Source organism: Cherax quadricarinatus, chromosome 2, assembly GCF_038502225.1.
Source record: "Cherax quadricarinatus isolate ZL_2023a chromosome 2, ASM3850222v1, whole genome shotgun sequence".
Taxonomy (NCBI): domain Eukaryota; kingdom Metazoa; phylum Arthropoda; class Malacostraca; order Decapoda; family Parastacidae; genus Cherax; species Cherax quadricarinatus.
This window is the reverse complement of record NC_091293.1, coordinates 60644155-60670141: the sequence shown is the minus strand read 5'-3', so window position 1 is coordinate 60670141 and position 25987 is coordinate 60644155. Positions and strand designations below refer to the sequence as shown.

Genomic DNA, 25987 nt, shown 5'->3' with positions numbered 1-25987 from the left:
TGTATCTTTACCAGGAAAACTCACAATCCTGAATCTGTCTCTGTGGCTAGACAGCAGTCAGATACCGAGAAGAAGAAAGTTAAATGTACCTACTGTCACAGAAAAGGACATGCTAGAGAGTACAGTGGAACCTCTACTTGCGAGCGCATCCCCGTGCGAGTTTTTCCAAATACGAGCAGTTGACGGGTCGATTTTTTGCTTCCATACGCGAGCAAAATTTCCATAAGCGAGAAGACCTCAAGGCAGGTTCCTTGATGCTGGTGAGGGGCTCTTGCTCTTGATCTAGGGAACTGTATTTCATTTGTTTGTTGGACTACCTTATTGGAACTTGGGCAATGTATGATGGAAAGATGCTTCTTAACATACACCAAAAATGAAAGAAATCCAAGCATAAATAATGGAGTTCACTTCTCAGCAATTAGCCACCCCTTAGCGGTATTTTCGTATGGTTTTTATGGTTGTATTCTCGTTTTTTTTATCTCATTTGATAGAATAGAAGATATTTTACAGAAATATATATGATTTTGATTGCTTTCATGACAAAAAGTACCTTGAAATTGAACTCAACATAGGAGAAATGTTTGATTGTTTTGACTATGTTCAAGAGTACACTGTCCATTCCAATATGCAGTTGTGAATGGGCTGACATTATTTATACAATTATTGCAATAATTGTATAAATTATAAGTTATTTGGAGTGGTTGGTGCAATTATTTAATAAATGTATGAAAGAGGGTAAGGTACCTAGGGATTGGCAGAAAGCATGCATAGTTCCTTTGTATAACGGCAAAGTGGACAAAAGACAGTGCAAAAATTATAGGGGAAGAAGTCTGTTGAGTATACCTGGTGAAGTGTATGGTAGAGTTATTATTGAAAGAATTAAGAGTAAGACGGAGAATAGGATAGCAGATGAACAAGGAGGCTTTAGGAAAGGTAGGGGGTGTGTGGACCAGGTGTTTACAGTGAAACATATAAGTGAACAGTATTTAGATAAGGGTAAAGTGGCTTCTGTGGCATTTATGGATTTGGAAAAGCCGTATGACAGGGTGGATAGGGGGGCAATGTGGCAGATGTTGCAGGTGTATGGTGTAGGAGGTAGGTTACTAAAAGCAGTGAAGAGATTTTACGAGGATAGTGAGGCTCAAGTTAGAGTATGTAGAAAAGAGGGAGATTATTTCCCAGTAAAAGTAGGCCTTAGACAAGGATGTGTGATGTCACCGTGGTTGTTTAATATATTTATAGATGGGGCTGTAAGAGAAGTAAATGCGAGGGTCTTGGCAAGAGGCGTGGAGTTAAAAGATAAAGAATCACACAAAGTGGGAGTTGTCATAGTTGCTCTTTGCTGATGACACTGGGAGATTCTGAAGAGAAGTTGCAGAGGTTGGTGGATGAATTTGGTAGGGTGTGCAAAAGAAGAAAATTAAAAGTGAATACGGGAAAGAGTAAGGTTATGAGGATAACAGAAAGATTAGGTGATGAAAGATTGGATATCAGATTGGAGGGAGAGAGTATGGAGGAGGTGAATGTATTCAGATATTTGGGAGTGGACGTGTCAGCGGATGGGTCTATGAAAGATGAGGTGAATCATAGAATTGATGAGGGGAAAAGGGTGAGTGGTGCACTTAGAAGTCTGTGGAGACAAAGAACTTTGTCCTTGGAGGCAAAGAGGGGAATGTATGAGAGTATAGTTTTACCAACGCTCTTATATGGGTGTGAAGCATGGGTGATGAATGTTGCAGCGAGGAGAAGGCTGGAGGCAGTGGAGATGTCATGTCTGAGGGCAATGTGTGGTGTGAATATAATGCAGAGAATTTGTAGTTTGGAAGTTAGGAGGAGGTGCGGGATTACCAAAACTGTTGTCCAGAGGGCTGAGGAAGGGTTGTTGAGGTGGTTTGGACATGTAGAGAGAATGGAGCGAAACAGAATGACTTCAAGAGTGTATCAGTCTGTAGTGGAAGGAAGGCAGGGTAGGGGTCGGCCTACGAAAGGTTGGAGGGAGGGGGTAAAGGAGGTTTTGTGTGCAAGGGGCTTGGACTTCCAGCAGGCATGCGTGAGCATGTTTGATAGGAGTGAATGGAGACAAATGGTTTTTAATACTTGACGTGCTGTTGGAGTGTGAGCAAAGTAACATTTATGAAGGGGTTCAGGGAAACCGGCAGGCCGGACTTGAGTCCTGGAGATGGGAAGTACAGTGCCTGCACTCTGAAGGAGGGGTGTTAATGTTGCAGTTTAAAAACTGTAGTGTAAAGCACCCTTCTGGCAAGACAGTGATGGAGTGAATGATGGTGAAAGTTTTTCTTTTTTGGGCCACCCTGCCTTGGTGGGAATCGGCCAGTGTGATAATAAAAAAAAAAGGCATAACAGTAAATCTTATATTTTTTGTGTGAATAAAAATTACAAATTATTTATATTGTAATAATAATATTAATAATAATAATGATAATAATAGTGATAATAATAATGATGATAATAATAGATAATAATAATAATGATAATAATAATGATGATAATAATAATAATGTATAATAATAATATGTATAATAATAATAGTAGTATATACAGTATATATAGGTAGTAGGTTGGCAGACAGCAACCGCCCAGGGAGGTACTACCATCCTGCCAAGTGAGTGTAAAACAAAAGCCTGTAATTGTTTTACATGATGGTAGGATTGCTGGTGTCCATTTTTCTGTCTCATAAACATGCAAGGTTTCAGGTACGTCTTGCTACTTCTACTTACACTTAGGTCACACTACACATACACGTACAAGCATATATACACACACCCCTCTGGGTTTTCTTCTAGTTTCTTACTAGTTCTTGTTCTTGTTTATTTCCTCTTACCTCCATGGGGAAGTGGAACAGAATTCTCCCTCTGTAAGCCATGCGTGTTGTAAGAGGCGACTAAAATGCCAAGAGCAAGGGTCTAGTAACCCCTTCTCCTGTATATATTACTAAATGTAAAAGGAGAAACTTTCGTTTTTCCATTTGGGCCAACCTGCCTCAGTGGGATACAGCCAGTGTTGAAAGAAAGAATTGAAAGAATAATAGTATAATATAATACAATAATAATAATAATAATAATAATAATAATAATAATAATAATAATAATAATAATAGTAATATATATAATACATATAATAATAATACATATATAATAATAATGTACTACATAATAATAATAATTATAATAAGATGGCTTCAAAAGGCTGTCACTAGATGGCAGTGTTTACCACAACAAAGAGGGAGCGGTTGTGGCCGCCTCCACCTGTTACATAATGACATTTCATTCATGCTAGAGTATATATATCAGGTTTCTATGTTATTTATATTATTTATTATTTCATACTAGATGAACTGTGATAGATAAATAAGCTATAGAGTTGATGATAGCAAAATATTCAAGGAGTATTTTGTCCTGTCTCCAGACAAACACTCGTCGGCCACCACTGCCACATATATAATGACGTATTTTATTCATTCTAGAGTATATATCAGGTTTCTATGTTATTTATATTGTTTGTTATGTCATATTAGATGAACTTTGATAGATAAATAAGCCATATAGATAATATTAGTGAAATTATTCAAGAAGTATTTTGTCCGGTCTCCAGACAAACTCTCATCCACTCTTGACACCGCCCACACCACTATATGAATGATATATTTTATTCATTTCAGGGTATATATCAGGTTTCTATGTTATTTATATTGTTTATTATGTCATATTAGATGAAGTGAGACAGATAAATAAGCCGATAAGGCATTTCTTCTATGGCAAAAAGCGCCGTTACAGTGGACCCCTGGACCCCCGCATACCGTTGGCCTTACATAACGTTAAATCCGCATACCGATACATTTTATCGCTAAGATTTTGCCTCGCATACCGCTAAAAAACCCGCTCAACGCTGTTCGTCCGAGACGCGTCTATTGTGCGGCCTGAGCAAGCCTCACATGTTCCGCCGGTGGCACTGTTTACCAGCCAGCCTCCGCGGTAACATCCAAGCATACAATTGAAACATTTCGTATTATTACAGTGTTTTTGGTGATTTTATCTGCAAAATAAGTGACCATGGGCCCCAAGAAAGCTTCTAGTGCCAACCCTACAGCAATAAGGATGAGAATTACTATAGAGATGAAGAAAGAGATCATTGATAAGTATGAAAGTGGAGTGCGTGTCTCCGAGCTGGCCAGGTTGTATAATAAACCCCAATCAACCATCGCTACTATTGTGGGCAACAAAACGGCAATCAAGGAAGCTGTTCTTGCCAAAGGTTCAACTGTGTTTTCGAAACAGAGATCGCAAGTAATGGAAGATGTTGAGAGACTCTTATTGGTATGGATAAATGAAAAACAGATAGCAGGAGATAGCATCTCTCAAGTGATCATAAGCGAAAAGGCTAGGAAGTTGCATGACGATTTAATTAAAAAAATGCCTGCAACTAGTGATGATGTGAGTGAATTTAAGGCCAGCAAAGGTTGGTTTGAGAGATTTAAGAAGCGTAGTGGCATACATAGTGTGATAAGGCATGGTGAGGCTGCCAGTTCGGACCACAAAGCAGCTGAAAAATATGTGCAGGAATTCAAGGAGTACATAGACAGTGAAGGACTGAAACCTGAACAAGTGTTTAATTGTGATGAAACAGGCCTGTTTTGGAAGAAAATGCCAAGCAGGATCTACATTACTCAGGAGGAAAAGGCACTCCCAGGACATAAGCCTATGAAAGACAGGCTTACTCTGTTGATGTGTTCCAATGCTAGTGGTGATTGCAAAGTGAAGCCTTTATTAGTGTATCACTCAGAAACTCCCAGAGCATTCAGGCAAAAGAATATCCTCAAGGCTAATTTGTGTGTGCTGTGGAGGGCAAACAGTAAGGCATGGGTCACTAGGGACTTTTTCTATGACTGGTTACACCATGCATTTGCCCCCAATGTGAAAGATTACCTAACTGAAAAGAAATTAGACCTTAAGTGCCTCCTGGTGTTAGACAATGCCCCTGGTCATCCTACAGACATGGCAGAGCAACTTTATGGGGACTTGAGCTTCATTAAGGTGAAGTTTTTGCCTCCTAATACCACTCCTCTCCTGCAGCCCATGGACCAGCAGGTTATTGCAAACTTCAAAAAACTGTACACAAAAGCTCTGTCTGAAAGGTGCTTTGTAGTGACCTCAGAAACTCAACTGACTCTAAGAGAGTTTTGGAGAGAGCACTTTAATATCCTCGATTGTGTAAACCTCATAGGTAAGGCTTGGGAGGGAGTGACTAAGAGGACCTTGAACTCTGCTTGGAAGAAACTGTGGCCAGAATGTGTAGACCAAAGGGATTTTGAAGGGTTTCAGGCTAACCCTGAGAGGAGTATGCCAGTTGAGGAATCCATTGTGGCATTGGGAAAGTCCTTGGGGTTGGAGGTTAGTGGGGATGATGTGGAAGAGTTGGTGGAGGAGGACAATGAAGAACTAACCACTGATGAGCTGCTAGATCAACTTCAACAGCAAGAGGCCAGACCTGAGGAAACTGGTTTGGAGGAGGGGAGAGAGAAATTGAAGAAGTTGCCTACTACAAAGATTTAGGAAATCTGTGCAATGTGGCTGAAAGTGCAAACCTTTATGGATGAAAATCACCCTCAAACAGCTATTGCAAGCCGTGCTGGTGACTATTACACTGACAATGTTGTGAAACACTTTAGGGAAGTCATAAAGGAACAAGAGGTATAGGCCACTATGGACAGATATGTTGTGCGACAGAAGTCCAGTGACTCTGAAGCTGGTCCTAGTGGCATTAAAAGAAGAAGGGAAGTAACCCCAGAAAAGGATTTGACACCTCAAGTCTTAATGGAAAGGGATTCCCCTTCTAAACACTAAGACTCTCTCCTCCTCCCATCCCATCAATCATCACCAGATCTTCAATAAAGGTAAGTGTCATGTAATTGTGCATTCCTTTTTCAGTTTGTGTGTATTAAAATTAATATTTCATGTAGTAAAAATTTTTTTTTTCATACTTTTGGGTGTCTTGCACGGATTAATTTGATTTCCATTATTTCTTATGGGGAAAATTGATTCGCATAACGATAATTTCACATAACAATGAGCTCTCAGGAACGGATTAATATCGTTATGCGATAAACATAAATGTGAGATGTGGTAGCAGACGACTTGCACAAGTGACGCCATATTAGAAATGATAATAATAATAATAATAATAATAATCACCGAGTCTCATTAAATGTCGTATATTACGTTAATATACACATGTTCATTAATCCATCTATGATATTTTTTTCAAAATTATATAATAAACACGATGCATAACATATAATAATAATAATTACACCCCACGATAGAATAAATAAACATAAATATGAGATGTGGTAGCCAGATAACTTGTACAAGTGATGCCAAGAATAACATTTTCTCTAATCTAACATAAGAGAAAATGTGTTACTGGGGGTAACTGTAGAAAATTATTCCTTTCGTATGTATGTAAGTTTATTCAGGTATACACAAATACAGTTACATAGATTATCATACATAACATATGTGTAGAGAACCTAGGATAACCCAAAAAAGTCAAGTGACTTATTTCCATTGCCTTCACTCAGAGCATCATTTCTTCTCAAAATGATGTTGCATGAGAATGGCAGTGTTCTTCTTTATTTATTCTATAGTAACAATGTAGAGACAACTTGTACACAATGTAACTTGTACACAAACCAAACGTGTACACTTTTTTTGTTTACAAAACTTACCTTCGCCCGGTTTGTTTACATAACTGTCCTCTCTCATGCGCTCATTCTTTCTCTCTCTCATTTACTCGTTTTATCTCATTTACTTACTCCTGACCCTACATTAAGACTACAAATATTTTAAGGTAAGTAATGAGTGAACTGTATATACATTTTATTGCTCTGCGATGCTTAAATATCATAGAATATATGTGTGGGTGGGTTGGCCAGGTATGGTAGCCTGGCTGACTACCATACATACCACACTTGATTTCTTACAATAAATACTACTTGTCTCACCCTAGATTAAGACTATAAATATTTTAAGGTAAGTAATGAGTGCACTGTGTGTGTATTGTACTTTTTTATTGTTTTTTGATACCTGGTTATATTGCTAACAATATATGTTAGTGTAAACTTGTTATCTAGTGTTTGTATGCATTTATAAGTAAAAAAAAAAAAAGGGTGTTCCACTTTACGGCGGTTTCCGCTTTACGGCGGTAGCCTGGAACCTAACCTGCCATATAAGTGGGGCCCTACTGTATATGAATATGAATATGAGTTCTTTCAATAGGAGTGAAGGCAAGTGGCTTTTATGCCTTGACATGCTGTTGGAGTGTTAGCAGAGTAACATTTATGAAGGGATTCAGGGAAACCAGTTAGCCAGACTCGAGTTCTGGAGGTTTGCAATTGTCATCACAATTTTGCAAGTCATTTATAATATCATAAATGCACTGTTCTTTACGTATAACTTTATCATGAAATTTCTCTAAAACTTTCATTTTCAGGTTATGTTAGGCTATGTTAGGTTTGGGTGGCATATTGATTAATCATGATAACCACTTTATGAAATAACTACAGTCCATGAAACAAAAGTAAATAAGTCGAAAATCACACGTGTGATTTTCACTCACTTGTATACTTGTGTGCGTGTTACATCTGGGAAAACAACAAGAATGTTATGTTTTGACTTGTTATTTGCTATGATACTCAGTTTCATTAATATTTTTCTGCATTACTTGCTCTGTGTGTAAAGGTAGAAAATTGAAAGTGAACATAGAAAAGAGTAAGGTGATGAGAGTATCAAATGATTTAGATAAAGAAAAATTGGATATCAAATTGGGGAGGAGGAGTATGGAAGAAGTGAATGTTTTCAGATACTTGGGAGTTGACGTGTCAGTGGATGGATTTATGAAGGATGAGGTTAATCATAGAATTGATGAAGGAAAAAAGGTGAGTGGTGCATTGAGGTATATGTGGAGGCAAAAAATGTTATCCATGGAGGCAAAAAAGGGAATGTATGGAAGTATAGTAGTACCAACACTCTTATATGGGTGTGACGCTTGGGTTGTAAATGCTGCAGCGAGGAGGCGGTTGGAGGCAGTGGAGATGTCCTGTCTAAGGGCAATGTGTGGTGTAAATATTATGCAGAAAATTCAGAGTGTGGAAATTAGGAGAAGGTGTGGAGTTAACAAAAGTATTAGTCAGAGGGCTGAAGAGGGTTTGTTGAGGTGGTGTGGTCATTTAGAGAGAATGGATCAAAGTAGAATGACATGGAGAGCGTATAAATCTGTAGGGGAAGGAAGGCGGGGTAGAGGTCGTCCTCGAAAAGGTTGGAGGGAGGGGGTAAAGGTGGTGTTGTGGGCGAGGGGTTTGGACTTCCAGCAAGCGTGCGTGAACGTGTTTGATAGGAGTGAATGGAGACAAATGGTATTTGGGACCTGAAGATCTGTTAGAGTGTGAGCAGGGTAATATTTAGTGAAGGGATTCAGGGAAACTGGTTATTTTATATAACCGGACTTGAGTCCTGGAAATGGGAAGTACAATGCCTGCACTCTAAAGGAGGGTTTTGGGATATTGGCAGTTTGGAGGCATATACTGTGCATGTTTGTATGTATATGCTTCTAAGCTGTTGTATTCTGGGCACCTCTGCAAAAACTGATTATGTATGAGTGAGGTGAAAGTGTTGAATGATGATGAAAGTAATTTTGTTTTGGGGATTTTCTTTCTCTTTGGGTCACCCTGCCTCGGTGGGAGACGGCCAACTTACTGAAAAAAAAAAAAAACTTGCTCTGGCATAAAGAAACTGTCTATTCTCCAAAAGTAAATAAAAAATATACCACAGAAAAAATTAGGTGAGATAAATATCTGGGAGCTCATGTGTTCACACACATCTTCATGTAAATGCACAAAAACATGTGTAAACACACATAAGAACATAAGAAAGAAGGAACACTATGCACCCAGGTATTTCTGTTCTATTAATTTATTCAGATCTGTAGCTTTGCATTTCATGAGGTTTTCCCAGTTTTCTCTAACACAGCACCATCTACCACCATGGTAGAGAGACCCAGCAAAATGGAAACACTTGATAGCCCTCATTTCTCATGTATATACGAGACACTCCACACGTCTAATAGCAACCAGGACAAATGTATAAATAGTACTGTCTGATCCTATCTTTATCCCAAAGGAAAAATATTAAATTTGTATGTTATTGTTCACATTTAGTAAAAAAAAGTCTGAGAATGGAGCAGAAAAAATCAACAAGTAAAATATGTGCCGTAATAAAAGCTTCTAGATTTCTTCCAGAAACAGTTAATGATGAATTAGCAAGAGCAATATTGCATGTGTTCATATAACTGTAGAGATGACGATGATGACGACGACGATGACGATGTAGCAGATAACACAAAAGTAGCATGGAAACTGGAAAAAAATTTCTAATAAGTTTCTGACCTGTATAAAAGATTTTTTTCAACAAAAAGACTTGAGAAAGTCTGTTGTATAGGTAAAACACTGGACAAGAGAGACAGGTGCTTAAACAATAGCACACACTGATTAGGAAATATTTGGTAACTGGACCTTGGTTTGTACTTAGCAAAACACTGAATAGTTTTTCTAATTATTGCTTTCATGTTTTAACCCTTTGACTGTTTCGGTCATATATATACGTCTTATGAGCCACCATGTTTGACGTATATATACACTCATAAATTCTAGCGGCTTCAAATCAAGCATGAGAAAGCTGGTAGGCCCACATTTGAGAGAATGGGTCTGTGTGGTCAGTGTGCACCATATAAAAAAAATCCTGGAGCACACAGTGCACAATGAGAGGAAAAAAAAAACTGTGTTTTTCAATTAAAATGCCAACTTTGTGGTCTATTTTCATATAGTATTTATGGTTGTATTTTCGTTTTCTTGGTCTCATTTGATAGAATGGAAAACATATAGAAACAGAGGTGATTTTGATTGGTTTTACTACGAAAAGAACCTTGAAATGGAGCTCAAAGTAGGGGAAATGTTTGATTTCTGCCACTGTTCAAAAGTAAACAAATGATGTCATTTTCCAATAAATGTCCAACTAGCCATTCTAATATGCAGTCATGAATGGGTTGACATTATTTATACAATTATTACAATATTGCAGTAGTCTGCAGAACAGTAAATCTTCTATTTTTTGTTTGATTAAAAATTCAAAATAGAAAGCAAGAGTAATATCAGAGGGGCCTTGAGACGTGACTGATGAACAAAGAAAATGTTATTTTAGAGCCAGGAATGTCTGCATTGTTCATTCTGGACCCTATTTTGAAATTGTCATATTTTTTAATTTTCATGAAATTGGCCAAATTGCAAATTTCTGACCACGTTATTGGGTAGTTGGAATCGTTAAATGGGCAGTTTCTTGTACTCATTCGACAGAAAAAATTCCTACTGTGTAAGGAATCTCCTGTATGAAGATAGACTTAAAGCCCTAAATCTCCATTCTCTGGAGAGACGTAGAATGAGGGGAGATATCATTGAGGTGTATAATTGGATGACGGGCATAAACAAGGGAGATATTAATAAAGTACTGAGGGTGTTGAACCAGGTAAGAACCAGAAATAATGGATTTAAGTTGGATAAATTTAGATTTAGAAAGGACATAGGTAAGTACTGGTTTTCTAACAGAGTTGTAGATGCGTGGAACAGTCTTCCCAGCAGGGCGATAGAGGATAGGACCTTGGGTAGCTTTAAGAAGAGACTGGACAAATATATGAGTGGAAGGGGCTGGGTTTGATTGGTGTCATTGGGTACGGGAGTTAATTCTTGGGTAGCTTTGGGTAGAGGCCATTTTGATAAGGACCTGCCTTGTATGGGCCAGTAAGCCTTCTGTAGTGTTCCTCCATTCTTATGTTCTTAAATAGCTATGAGTTTGGTCGACTGGAACAACGGAATTAGCCAAAAATAGGGCTCAAAGTGGGCGAAATCGCCGATTCGTAAATATCACTGAGATCTCTAACTTCGTGAGAGCGTAATTCCGCCAGTTTTGTATCAACTTTCATTCTTTTGGTGTCATTACAATCGGGAAAAGATTCTCTATCATTTCATAAGAAAAAATTATTATTTTTTTTTTTTGGAAATTTTGAGACACCAGGAGACACCTCAGGATTTGGGATTGTGACAGTCAAGGGGTTAAACATCTACAACTTGTCAGTATTCCCATACTAACTATTGTATTGAGATGATGGTGAACCACCTTGGTTGACACGCATACAAAGATGAGATTGGAAGGAAAGCTGGTTGAGATGAGTGGACTAACACTGCATGAGTCAGGCAGGTTAGCTGAAACATGATATGAGTCAAGTGATAGTTGGAGTAGGGAAGGTAAGCTGATTGACACATTATATGAGTGTGGTGACAGAGCATGAGTGGGGAAGGTAAGCTTTCTGACACATAAGTGTGGTGACAGTGCAGGAGTGCAGAAGGTAAGTTGGTTGACACATTAGTGGTGTGACAGTGCAGGAGTGCAGAAGGTAAGTTGGTTGACACATTAGTGTGGTGACAGTGTAGGAGTGCAGAAGGTAAGTTGGTTGACACATTAGTGTGGTGACAGTGCAGGAGTGCAGAAAGTAAGCTGGTTGACACATTAGTGTGGTGACAGTACAGTGGGAATGGTAAGCTGGTTGACACATTAGTGTGGTGACAGTACAGTGGGAATGGTAAGCTGGTTGAGACATTAGTGTGGTAGGTGTGAGGTAGGAACAACCTTTTTAAAATACTTGTACAATTTTAGAGTGGTATATTATAGAGCATGCGCTATGCACTCACCTTTGTCAGGCGGGCAATCAGCTGTGACTTCAGACCCTTGCTATTCAACATGCGGGCATCCAGTTCTGCACGAAGTTCAACCACCTGAAATATGACTTGTCTTAAATGTTACTGATGGACACCGTAGTTATTTTATGTTTTGTTGAAGATGATGATGACAACACACCTTCCAATATAAAGTAACAGCTCTATTTTAACACCGAAAATATCTAATATGAATCAAGATAAAAATGGGAGAAGGGAGGGGGAGTGGAAGGAAGGGGGAGGGGGAGGGGGAGGAAGGGAGGAAGGGGGAGAGGTAGGAAGGGAGAGAGAGGGGGAGAGGTAGGGAGAGAGAGGGGGAGAGGTAGGGAGAGAGAAGGGGAGAGGTAGGAAGGGAGAGAGAGGGGGAGAGGCAGGAAAGGAGAGGGGGAGAGGTAGGAAGGGATCAGCCTTGGTTTGGCTTTCGTTGTAGAGAGGCTGCTACTGCTAAGTACAAAGCATGGCGAAGGTGTAAGAGACATCCTACCACCTATAACAGGAACCTGCACAGGCAAGCCTGTAGGCATATGGGTGACGTTCAAAAGTGGGCCATTGCTAAATGGGAGGTGGACACTAAAAGAAAGCTAGCATCAGGTAGGGTAGGCTCCAAAACCTGGTGGTCCCTGGTCAAGGACAGACAAGGTTATCTGCCTGATCAACTCATTCCACCTTTAAATCGACAGGATGGGACCACCTCTACTAGTAGTCAAGAGAAGGCGGACCTCTTTGCTGAACACTTTGCTACCAAAATGCAGGTTCCTGATCCAGCAAGGGACCCTCCTTGGCTAGCTGCAAGAACTGTGTCAAAACTGTCAGTGGTGACAATAAGGCAGGAGGAGGTGCATTTCCTTCTTAAATCGCTTGAACAAGAAAAGGCTGTGGGCCCAGACAAGCTGAGCCCAAGATTGCTGAGAAGATGTGCAGACCAGCTAGCAGCACCTCTAACTCGCTTCTTTCAGCACTGCCTAGTACAGTGTAAATGGCCCTCTCTATGGAAAGAGGCAAATGTAGTCCCTGTTCACAAGAAGAGCAGAGCAGAAATCAGCAACTACAGACCAGTGTCACTCCTGTCAATCACTGGTAAGATCCTTGAGACAATAATCTCAAGATAAATGACAGAGTTTTTTGACTATCACTCACTACTTTGTGATTGTCAATATGGCTTCAGGAAAGGTTACTCTGCTGCTGATCTGTTGTTAAACCTCTCCACTAAGTGGCACCAGTCGCTGAATGAATCCAAAGTCAGATGTGTGGTAGCACTGGACATTTCCAATTTGAGCACACATACAGAGGTACAAAAAAATACAGAAAAGAGCAGCATGCCAAAGCCACTTATACTATGCATAGCATTACGGGCTGGCTTAAAATTAACTTAAGATTAACTAAGCAATGATGAAATCAGTGATAAAACATTAATGTAAACAGATTACTATAAAGCACAAGTGAGTATTACAAAGACAGGTCATATGGTTGCATTCAGTTAGGTAGTGATTCTGTTAGGTAGTGTATTTAAAAAATAATAAAGTTAGACAGGGTTTTAGGTTTAACATTTATGTGATATAATTATGAGAAACATTTAAGATATACAATTTATAAGGTTCAGTTATTCAGTATTTATTTGGTTTTGGGTGAGTAAGTGATCTTTGAGAAGAGACTTGAATTTATAAACAGGTAGTGTTTCTTTTATATTTACAGGTAATGAATTCCAGATTTTAGGGCCTTTTATCTGCATTGAGTTTTTGCATAGTGTGAGATGGACACGAGGAACATCAAAGAGTGATCTGTGCCTTGTGTTATGGTCATGTGTTCTGTTGAGGTTGGCAAGGAGATGTTTGAGGGGAGGGTTAATATCAGAGTTAAGTGTTCTATGTATGTAATAGGTGCAGTAATAAGTATGGATGTTTTGTATGGTGAGTAGGTTTAGTGTATTGAATATTGGTGGAGTGTGCTGCCTGTAGTGAGAATTTGTTATCATTCTAACTGCAGCCTTTTGTTGGGTAATTAGTGGTCTGAGATGGTTAATTGTTGTTGAGCCCCATGCACAAATTCCATAGGTGAGATAGGGGTAAATAAGAGAGTGATATAGGGCCAGGAGGGCTGACTGTGGAACATACATTTGCTGGCGCTTTCAACTGGGTGTGGCACCAGTGCCTCTTAGCAAAACTTCAAGCACTGGGAATTGCAGGCTCTATGCTATGTCTCCTCAGTGATTACCTTCATGGTAGATCTCTAAGTGTAGTTCTCAATGGAACAGAATCAGCAAGACATCCTATTGGGGCAAGTGTTCCACAAGGAAGCGTGCTGGGACCATTGTTATGGAATGCCTACTTCAATGACCTTCTTCATCTCATCCCAGAATCACATGCATATGCAGACGACTGCACACTGACATTCACTTATCCAAGAGAAGAAATGCCAGCTGCTCTAAGCTACATCAATCACCAGCTGAGAGCTATATCAGCTTGGGGAAATAGATGGCAAGTAATATTTGCACCTGAGAAAATGCAAATGATGATCATCTCTAGGCACCATGATGGTAATGCTGGTGCAGTAGTAAGGATGAATGGGAGGGTGTTGGCACCTGGAGAAGAAGTTGATATCCTTGGGGTGAAATTTGACTCCAAACTAACCATGAAGAACCATGTTGTAAATTTTGCAAACAAGGCAGCCAGGAAGCTTACAGCACTTCGCCGTATCTCACATCTACTTGACAGTAGGGGTTGCAAGATTTTGATCGAGGCACAAGTATGCTCGCACCTTGAGTATGCTCCACTTTCTTGGTTTGCCTGCCCCCCCTCTCATCTGCGACTGCTTGACAGAGTAGAGAACAGAGCAAGACGTCTCATCTCTCGCCTGGACCCATCCTGGACAGATCTGTCATTTCAGCAGAGCCTTCAACTTAGGAGGGATGTGGGTGGCCTTACTGTTATGTACAAGGCCAATACTTCGAGGACAGCGTGAAACAAGCTTTTATGCCACAAGACGGGCAGAAAGCAGCAACTTCACTCTGGCTGTACCCTTCTCCAGAACATCACTCCATCTGAGATCATATATACCCAGGATGACTCGAGTATGGAACACATTCATACAGCATAATGATGTCAACGAGATAAAGTCAGTTGATCAAATGAAAATGCTGGCCCACAGATGGCTCCAATTTCATCCTGTTCCCTACTTGTATGTCTCATAACAATAAAAATGCTTTCAAATGAGCTGATTTAGGTAACAGCTCTTAGCTTGCCAATAAAGTTAGGAATCCTTAACCTGTAAATAGCTTGTCAATAAAGCTAGGGATCCTTAACCTTGTCAAACCCTGTGTAAAAAAAAAAAAAAATAGAAAGAGAGAGAGAGAGAGAGAGAGAGAGAGAGAGAGAGAGAGAGAGAGAGAGAGAGAGAGAGAGAGAGAGCCAGACAGACAGACAGACAGAGACAGAGAGAGACAGAGACAGAGACAGAGACAGAGAGAGACAGAGAGAGAGACAGAGAGAGAGACAGAGAGAGAGACAGAGAGACAGAGAGACAGAGAGAGAGAGAGAGAGAGAGAGAGAGAGAGAGAGAGAGAGAGAGAGACAGAGAGAGAGACAGAGAGAGAGACAGAGAGACAGAGAGACAGAGAGAGAGACAGAGAGACAGAGAGAGAGACAGAGAGAGAGACAGAGAGAGAGAGATAGAGAGAGAGACAGAGAGAGAGAGAGAGAGAGAGAGAGAGAGAGAGAGAGAGAGAATGATAATGCTGGTGCAGTAGCAAGCATGAATGTGAAGGTGTTGGTACCTGGCAAAGAAGTTGATATCCTTTGGGTGAAATATGACTCCAAACTGACCATGAAGTACCATACCTATGATATACCTTTGAAGAGTTTCGAGAGTTTATCTACTCTCTCAGCCTCGCCATGGGCCAGGCTCGTCTGGTGCTTGCCTGGTCAACCAGACTGTTGCTGCTGGAGCCCCACTGCCCCACATATCCATTACAGCCTGGTTGATCTGGCACCTGGTGAAGATACTTGTCCAGTTTCCTCTTAAAGGCTTCTACACTTGTTCCAGCCAAGTTTCTGATATCTTCTGGTAAGATGTTGAATAGTCTGGGACCCCAGATGTTGATACAGTGTTTCCTTATTTTCCCCACCACACCCCTGCTCCTCACTGGGTTTATTTTACACTTCCTCCCATATCTCTCACTCCAGTATGTTATGGCAGCATGCAGATTTGGGACTAGGCCCTCGAGTATTTTCCAGGTACAGTGGAACCTCAAAAATCGAACTGCTCCCAAGACAACCAATTATGTAAGTGTATTTTTGTAAGCGCTTTTATAAGTGTATTTTTGAGGGTCTGAAATGGACTAGCCTAATTTACATTATTCCTCATGGGAATAAATTAATTCGGTAAAGGCACTCGAACAGCTTTCTTGACCAAAGAAAGTTCGATATATAAGGTTCCACTGTATATATTATCTTGTACCTCTCTCTCCTCCGCTCCAATGAATACATGTTCAAGACTTGCAGGCATTCCCAGTAGTTTTAGGTGCTTTACAGGCTCAATGTGAGCCATAAACGATCTCTGTATTTGCTCCAGCTCAGATATTTCTCTGCTTTAAACGGGGTTGTCAGCACTGAGCAATATTCTAAGTGAGGGAGCACTAGCGATTTGAAGAGTGTCACCACTGGCATTATTTCCCTTGTTTTGAAAGTTCTCAATACTCACCCCGTCATCTTGAGGGCTGTTGTGATCTTTGTCTTGTTATGGCCTTCAAAAGAAAGGTCCGCTGACATAATTATTCCCAGGTCTTTTACATGTTCCTTACACTCTACTTGGTGACCCTCTTGAGTTTTGCATATAGTGTGCCTTTTGAGTTCTTCATTCTTTCCATACCTAAGCAGCTGGAACTTATCACCACTGAACGTCATGTTGTTCTCCACTGCCCACTGGAAAACCCTGTTTACGTCTTCCTGTACCTTTCAGTGTCCTCTACCGTAGTGACTTTCATGCTTATTTTAGTGTCATCTGCAAATGATGATACAAAAGTGTGCCGGGTGTTTTTGTCTATGTCTGCTATGAGGATGAGAAACAGAAGAGGTGCCAGGACAGTGCCTTGGGGCACCAAGCTTTTGACCTCGCTGATGCTGGATCTTGCCCTGTTCACTACTACTTTTTGTGTTCTGTGTGTTAGGAAACCAAAAATCCATCTGCCTACCCTCCCTGTAATGCCCATGGCCTTCATTTTGTGAGCTATCACTCCAAGATCACATTTGTCAAACACCTTTGCAAAATTTGTGTAAATCACATCTGCATTTTAGTCGTCTTCCAATGCCTCCGTAATTCTGTCATAATGACTCAGCAGCTGTGGCAGGCATGATTGTCCTGCTCTAAAACCATGCTGGTTCGGGTTATGTTGGTTGTGCTGCTCCATGAAATTTGTAATCTGCCGTCTCATCGCTCTTTCGAAGATTTTTATAATGTGTGAGGTTAGGGCTACTGGTCCGTAATTTTTAGAAAGTGCTCTACTATCTCCCTTATGCAAAGGAGCTGTGCCTGCACTCTTTAAGTTTAAGGCTTTCGGTATTTCACCTAGATCTAAGCTCTTTCTCCAAATACTGAGGGCTCGTGCTAGTGGTACTTTGCACTCCTTTATAAATAGAGCATTCCATGAATCTGGTCCAGGTGCTGAGTGAGTGGGCATGCTTTCCATTTCTTTTTCGAAAACTATGGGATTTGTACTGATGTCAGTTAGCTGGTCTGCGCAGCCTTCTTCTGGAGTGAAAAATATTTCTGCATTTTCGACCTTGCTGTCATTTAGTGGGCTGCCAAACACACCATTTAGGATTTCACTCATTTCCTGTTCATCGTCAGTACACGAGTCTCATCTCAGTAGTGGTCCAATTCTATAGGTAGTTCTTAGCTTGGATTTTGCGTAGGAATAGAAATGTTTTGGGTTTCTTGCAATATTCTGTATGGCCCTTTGTTCCCTTTGTACTCCGTCTGTCAGGTATGACATCCTAAGTTTTTGCTCTAATTCAGTGATCTCTCGGCTAAGTCTATCTTTCCTCTGTTGTAGTATATTTGTGTCTTTAAACAATTAAGTAACCCGTTTTCTTCTTCTGTACCATCTCCTATGCTCTCTCTCTACATTTGATCTTCTGGGTTTCCTCAATGTCATGAATCTTGCAAACAAGGCAGTCAGGAAGTTTACAGCACTCCACCCTATCTCGCAGCTGCTTGACAGTAGGGGTTGCAAGATTCTGTATGAGACACAAGCATGCTCACCCCTTGAGAATTCTCCACTTTCTTGGTTTCCCTGCCCCCTCCCTCTCATCTGTGACTGCTTGACAGAGTAGAGAATAGAGCAAGATGTCTCATCTCTTGCCTGGACTCATCCTGAATAGATATGTCATTTCGGCAGAGCTTTCAACACAGGACAGACGTGGGTGGCCTTTACTGTTATGTATAAGGATAATATTGTCAAAGTACCACACTTGGATCCACTTCGAGGACAGCGAGAAGCCAGCTTCTATACCACAAGACGGGCAGAAAGCAGCAACTTCACTCTGGCTGTACCCTTCTTCAGAACATCACTCCATCTGAGATCATTTATCCCCAGGAAGACCCAAGTCTGAAACACATTCGTACAGCATTATGATGTCAACGAGATAAAGTCAGTTGATCAAATGAAAATGCTGGCCCACAGATGGCTCCAACTTCATCCTGTTCCCTACTTGTATGTCTCATAACAATAAAAATGCTTTCAAATGAGCTGATGTAGGTAACAGCTCTTAGCTTGCCAATAAAGCTAGGGATCCTTAACCTTGTCAAACCCTCTGTGTGTGTGTGTGTGTGTGTGTGTGTGTGTGTGTGTGTGTGTGTGTGTGTGTGTGTGTGTGTGTGTGTGTGTGTGTGTGTGTGTGTGTGTGTGTGTGTGTGTGTGTGTGTGTGTGTGTGTGTGTGTGTGTGTGTGTGTGTGTGTTAGTTACCATTTTGTCCTAGGCACATGTCGATTAGACACTAGGCCTGTTGTATATGCGTGTGTATGTGTGTGTGTGTTAGTTACCATTTTGTCCTAGGCACATGTCGATTAGACACTAGGCCTGTTGTATATGCGTGCGTGTGTATGTATGTGTGTTAGTTACCATTTTGTCCTAGGCACATGTCGATTAGACACTAGGCCTGTTGTATATGCGTGCGTGTGTTAGTTACCATTTTGTCCTAGGCACATGTCGATTAGACACTAGGCCTGTTGTATATGCGTGCGTGCGTGTACTCACCTAATTGTACTCACCTAATTGTGGTTGCAGGGGTCGAGACTCAGCTCCTGGCCCCGCCTCTTCACTAATCGCTACTGGATCCTCTCTCTCTCTCTGCTTCCTGAGCTTTGTCATACCTCTTCTTAAAACTATGTATGGTTCCTGCCTCCACTACTTCACTTACTAGGCTATTCCACTTGCTGACAACTCTATGACTGAAGAAATACTTCCTAACGTCCCTGTGACTCGTCTGAGTCTTCAGCTTCCAGTTGTGACCCCTTGTCCCTGTGTCCCCTCTCTGGAACATCCTATCTCTGTCCACCTTGTCTATTCCCCGCAGTATCTTGTATGTCGTTATCATGTCTTCCCTGACCCTTCTGTCCTCCAATGTCGTCAGTCCGATTTCCCTTAACCTTTCCTCGTACGACATTCCCTTGAGCTCTGGGACTAGCCTTGTTGCAAACCTTTGTACTTTCTCTAACTTCTTGACGTGCTTGACCAGGTGTGGGTTCCGTGTGTGTGTGTGTGTGTGCGCGCACGTGTGTGCGTGTGTTTGGGCATGCGTACTTGGGCATGCCTGTGCGTGCGTGCGTGCGTGCGTGCGCGCGCGCGCTCTTCACCCAATTTTTGCGTCTCAAAGTTTTGTACGTTATCACATCACCCCTGTTCTTCTGTTTTCTAATGCCATCAGTTTTAGCTCCTAAGTTTCTCCTCATAGTTCATACCCCTTAGTTCGTGGACTAGTGTCGTTGCCATCCTCCTCAGTTTTTCCACATTGTAATAAAGTTGGTAGAATTACCGACAATATGTAAAGTAAAAGGACACAAGTGCAACCAATGTGACATTGTGTGTGTGTGTGTGTTTGTGTGTGTGTGTGTGTGTGTGTGTGTGTGTGTGTGTGTGTGTGTGTGTGTGTGTGTGTGTGTGTGTGTGTGTGTGTGTGTGTGTGTGTGTGTGTGTGTGTGTGTGTGTGTGTGTGTGTGTGTGTTTGTGTGTGTGTGTGTTTGTGTGTGTTTGTGTGTGTTTGTGTGTGTGTGTGTGTTTGTGTGTGTGTGCGTTGTGTGTGTGTGTGTGTGTGTGTGTGTGTGTGTGTGTGTGTGTGTGTGTGTGTGTGTGTGTGTGTGTGTGTGTGTGTGTGTGTGTGTATGTGTGTGTATGTGTGTGTATGTGTGTGTATGTGTGTGTGTATGCGTGTGTTTATGTAAGCAGTCCTTATTTCCCTCGTATGTACTACATACGTTTTGCATATGTACCCAATCTCTTGGTTCCCACTGTACTGTCTTGTGCCTAAAATTACGTTCAATTCTGTATGCTAGGCTTCGCTAGGCTACCTCTCATACTAGGCTATCATTAACTGCTTAACTCTCCTAAACCTCAATAAATTCTATTAATGCCAGTAAATGCTGCTTATTCTAATTCTGATAGCTCGAGGAGAGTGACCCCCAAATTTCCAGCATGAGACTGGTGCTGACCCCATGCAACTCAAACTAGGTGAATATTACGTGCGGTTGGCAGTGGAGTAATGTTGTCGTCCGTCCTGGGTCCCAGTAGTCGAAAAATGCTTGATGCTTCTCGGTAATTTTTCCATTAACTTCCTGTAGCACTGTAGTCTCTAGCTCATCTATTTTTTTTTCACTCATTCCCTGTATTTACTGACACATCTATACATATCTCTTATCTCCCTGATCTTGAGTCGCACTTATTCTTCAAATACCCCACACTGCTTATTATGGCAACACTATTTAGGGCTGACACAACCGTTCACCTTCCTTCCAACGGCCCCCACACAGTAACTGTCACTATTTACTAAATTGCTTTTCTGTGATCACTTATATTTCTTTTTTTGGGGGCTTAAGTGATTATATTCACTCTTATGCGTGCACACGCCTATATCCCCCACACTATTCCTTATGGTACAGTCAGAAATTACCACCAAAACACGAGCTCAAACCGCGTGACTCCTCCACGAGTTAGTTACCATTTTGTCCTAGGCACATGTCGATTAGACACTAGGCCTGTTGTGTGTGTAGGTGTGTGTGTGTGTAGGTGTGTGTGTGTGTGTGTGTACTCACCTAGTTGTACTCACCTAGTTGAGGTTGCGGGGGTCGAGTCCGAGCTCCTGGCCCCGCCTCTTCACTGATCGCTACTAGGTCACTCTCCCTGAGCCGTGAGCTTTATCATACCTCTGCTTAAAGCTATGTATGGATCCTGCCTCCACTACATCGCTTCCCAAACTATTCCACTTACTGACTACTCTGGGCTGGAAGAAATACTTCCTAACATCCCTGTGATTCATCTGTGTCTTCAGCTTCCAACTGTGTCCCCTTGTTACTGTGTCCAATCTCTGGAACATCCTGTCTTTGTCCACCTTGTCAATTCCTCTCAGTATTTTGTATGTCGTTATCATGTCCCCCTATCTCTCCTGTCCTCCAGTGTCGTCCAGGTTGATTTCCCTTAACCTCTCCGTGAGGACAAGCTCTTAGCTCTGGGACTAGTCTTGTTGCAAACCTTTGCACTTTCTCTAGTTTCTTTACGTGCTTGGCTAGGTGTGGGTTCCAAACTGGTGCAGCATGCTCCAATATGGGCCTAACGTATACGTGTACAGGGTCCTGAGCGATTCCTTATTAAGATGTCGGAATGCTGTTCTGAGGTTTGCTAGGCGCCCATATGCTGCAGCCGTTATTTGGTTGATGTGCGCTTCAGGAGCGGTGCCTGGTGTTATACTCACCCCAAGATCTTTTTTATTGAGTGAGGGTTGTAGTCTCTGACCCCCTAGACTGTACTCCGTCTGCGGCCTGCTTTGCCCTTCCCCTAATCTTCATGACTTTGCACTTGGTGGGATTGAACTCCAGGAGCCAATTGCTGGACCAGGTCTGCAGCCTGTCCAGATCCCTTTGTAGTTCTGCTTGGTCTTCGATCGAGAGTATTCTTCTCATCAACTTCACGTCATCTGCAAACAGGGACACCTCAGAGTCTATTCCTTCCGTCATGGTCGCTCACAAATACCAGAAACAGCACTGGTCCTAGGACTGACCCCTGCGTGTGTGTGTGTGTGTGTGTGTGTGTGTGTGTGTGTGTGTGTGTGTGTGTGTGTGTGTGTGTGTGTGTGTGTGTGAGAGAGAGAGAGAGAGAGAGAGAGAGAGAGAGAGAGAGAGAGAGAGAGAGAGAGAGAGAGAGAGAGAGAGAGAGAGAGAGAGACAGAGAGACAGAGAGAGAGAGAGAGAGACAGAGAGAGAGAGAGAGAGACAGAGAGAGACAGAGAGAGACAGAGAGAGACAGAGACAGAGACAGAGACAGAGAGAGACAGAGAGAGACAGAGAGAGACAGAGAGAGACAGAGAGACAGAGAGACAGAGAGAGAGAGAGAGAGAGAGAGAGAGAGAGAGAGAGAGAGAGAGGACCTTGCACATGCAAGCCTGTAGGCATATAGGTGATGTTCAAAAGTGGGCCATTGCTAAATGGGAGGTGGACACTAAAAGAAAGTTAGCATCAGGTAGGGTAGGCTCCAAAACCTGGTGGTCCCTGGTCAAGGACAGACAAGGTTATCTGCCTGATGAACTTATTCCACCTCGAAATCGACAGGATGAGACCACCTCTACTAGTAGTCAAGAGAAGGCGGACCTCTTTGCTGAACACTTTGCTACCAAAATGCAAGTTCCTGATCCAGCAAGGGACCCTCCTTGGCTAGCTGCAAGAACTGTGTCAAAACTGTCAGTGGTGACAATAAGGCAGGAGGAGGTGCATTTCCTTCTTAACCCTTTGAGGGTCGACAGGCCCTCTCCGAAACTCGTTCTCAGGGTCGGCCAAATTTATTATTTTTTCTTATGAAAAGATAGAGAATCTTTTCCCGATCATAAAGACACCAAAAGTTTGAAATTTGATAGAAAACTTACGTAATTATGCTCTAAAGTTAAGCGGTCTCGGCTATGTTTACGCATCGTGATTTTGCCCACTTTAGGCCCCATTTTCGCCAATTTCAACTGTACTAGTCGACAAAAAACATGAATATTTCGCTAGAACTCCATTTGTTCTATCGAATGGGTGCAAGAAACCACTCATTTATGAAATTCAACTATCCAGTACAGTGGTCAGAATTTAGCAATTTTGCCAATTTCACACAAATTTCAAAAGATGCCAATTTCGGAATAGGGTCCAGAATAAACAAGAAAGACATTCCTGGCACTAAAATGACATTTCCTCTAGTCATTATTCACGTCTCAAGGCCCCTCTTATATTCTTTTGCTTTCCACTTTGAATTTTTATTTTCACAAAAAATATAAGATTTACTGTTATGCAGACTACTGCATTAGTGTAAAAAATGGTATAAATATTATTGGTGCACTTGTGAAAGAATATTAGACTCACTAGTTGACGTGTATTGCACGCTTGGTACGATTTGTTTACTTTTGAAGTTTGGTAAAAATCGAACATTTCTGCTACTTTGAGCTCAATTTCAAGGCGCCTTTCTTTGTAAAACCAGTCAAAATCATCTCTATTTCTGTAATATGTCTTCCATTCTATAAAATGAGACCAAGAAAACTAGAATACAACAATAAATACCATACGAAAATACACTCCAAATTCGCTGATTTATTCAAAAAAAATGGTCAAAGTTTTTTTTTTCTCATTATGCACTGTGTGCTGCAGGATTTTTTTTAGACTGTGCACACTGACCACATAGACCCATTCTTTCATATGAAGGCCTACCAGCTTTCTCCCACTAGATTTGAGGCCGCTAGAATTTATGAGTACTAGTACGTCAAAAACCCCTACGCGTAAGACGTACTAGTACGACGAAAACCCTCAAAGGGTTAAATCACTTGACCAAGAAAAGGCTGTGGGCCCAGACAAGTTGAGCCCAAGATTGTTGAGAAGATGTGCAGACCAGCTAGCAGCACCTCTAACTCGCATCTTTCAGCACTGCCTAGTACAGTGTAAATGGCCCTCTCCATGGAAAGAGGCAAATGTAGTCCCTGTTCACAAAAAGAAGAGCAGAGCAGAAATCAGCAACTACAGACCAGTGTCACTCCTGTCAATCACTGGTAAGATCCTTGAGACAATAATCTCAAGACAAATGACAGATTTTTTTGACTACCACTCACTACTTTGTGATCGCCAATATGGCTTCAGGAAAGGTTACTCTGCTGCTGATCTGTTGTTAAACCTCTCCACTAAGTGGCACCAGTCACTGGATGAATCCAAAGTCAGCTGTGTGGTAGCACTGGACATTGCTGGCGCTCGACCGGTGTGGCACCAGGGCCTCTTAGCAAAACTTCAAGCACTGGGAATTGCAGGCTCTATGCTATGTCTCCTCAGTGATTACCTTCATGGGAGATCTCTAAGTGTAGTCCTCAATGGAACGGAATCAGCAAGGCATCCTATTGGGGCAAGCGTTCCACAAGGAAGCGTGCTGGGTCCACTGTTATGGAATGTCTACTTCAACGACCTTCTTCATCTTATCCCAGAATCACATGCATATGCAGACGACTGTACACTGACATTCACTTATCCAAGAGAAGAAATGCCAGCTGCTCTAAGCTACATCAATCACCAGCTGAGAGCTATATCAGCTTGGGGAAATAGATGGCACGTAACATTTGCACCTGAGAAAACGCAGAAATGATGATCGCCTCTAGGCACCATGATGGTAATGCTGGTGCAGTAGTGAAGATGAATGGGGACGATGTTGGCACCTGGAGAAGAAGTTGATATCCTTGGGGTGAAATTTGACTCAAACTAACCATGAAGAACCATGTTGTAAATCTTGCAAACAAGGCAGCCAGGAAGCTTACAGCACTTCGCCGTATCTCGCATCTGCTTGACAGTAGGGGTTGCAAGATCCTGTACGAGGCACAAGCACGCTCACACCTTGAGTATGCTCCACTTTCTTGGTTTGCCTGCCCCCCTCTCATCTGCGACTGCTTGACAGAGTAGAGAACAGAGCAAGACGCCTCATCTCTCGCCTGGACCCATCCTGGATAGATCTGTCATTTCAGCAGAGCCTTCAACATAGGAGGGATGTGGGTGGCCTTACTGTTATGTACAAGGCCAATATTGTCAAAATACCACACTTGGATCCACTTCGAGGACAGCGTGAAACAAGCTTTTATGCCACAAGATGGGCAGAAAGCAGCAACTTCACTCTGGCTGTACCCTTCTCCAGAACATCACTCCATCTGAGATCATACATACCCAGGATGACTCGAGTATGGAACACATTCGTACAGCATAATGATGTCAACGAGATAAAGTCAGTTGATCAAATGAAAATGCTGGCCCACAGATGGCTCCAACTTAATCCTGTCCCATACTTGTATGTCTCATAACAATAAAAATGCTTTCAAATGAGCTGATGTAGGTAACAGCTCTTAGCTTGACAATAAAGTTAGGAATCCTTAACCTGTAATATAGCTGTCAATAAAGCTAGGGATCCTTAACCTTGTCAAACCCTGTGTAGAGAGAGAGAAAGAGAAAGAGAGAAAGAGAGAAAGAAAGAGAGAGAGAGAGAGAGAGAGAGAGAGAGAGAGAGAGAGAGAGAGAGAGAGAGAGAGAGAGAGAGAGAGAGAGAGAGAGAGAGAGAGAGAGAGAAAGAGAGAGAGAGAGAAAGAGAGAGAGAAAGAGAAAGAGAGAGAGAAAGAGAGAGAAAGAGAGAAAGAGAGAGAGAAAGAGAGAAAGAGAGAGAGAGAGAGAAAGAGAGAGAAAGAGAAAGAGAGAAAGAGAAAGAGAGAAAGAGAAAGAGAAAGAGAAAGAGAGAGAGAGAGAGAGAGAGAAAGAGAAAGAGAAAGAGAAAGTGAAAGAAAGATGAAAAGAGAGAGAAAGAGAGAGAGAAAGAGAGAGAGAAAGAGAGAGAGAGAGAAAGAGAGAGAGAGAAAGAAAGAGAGAGAGAAAGAGAGAGAAAGAGAGAAAGAGAAACTTTGTTGATT

At 41.6% G+C, this 25987-nt stretch overlaps 1 protein-coding gene across 2 annotated transcripts in view; it reads right to left on the bottom strand.

Annotated features, from left to right (window-relative positions):
- The window catches only part of LOC128701449 (cell division cycle and apoptosis regulator protein 1), a 431134-nt gene that overhangs the window by 228075 nt on the left and 177072 nt on the right, over positions 1-25987 (bottom strand). For both annotated transcript variants that reach the window (XM_070088578.1, XM_070088584.1), the window contains exon 10: positions 11813-11896. In XM_070088578.1, coding sequence (XP_069944679.1) covers positions 11813-11896 — 84 coding nt within the window. The remainder of the gene's footprint in view (positions 1-11812; positions 11897-25987) is intronic.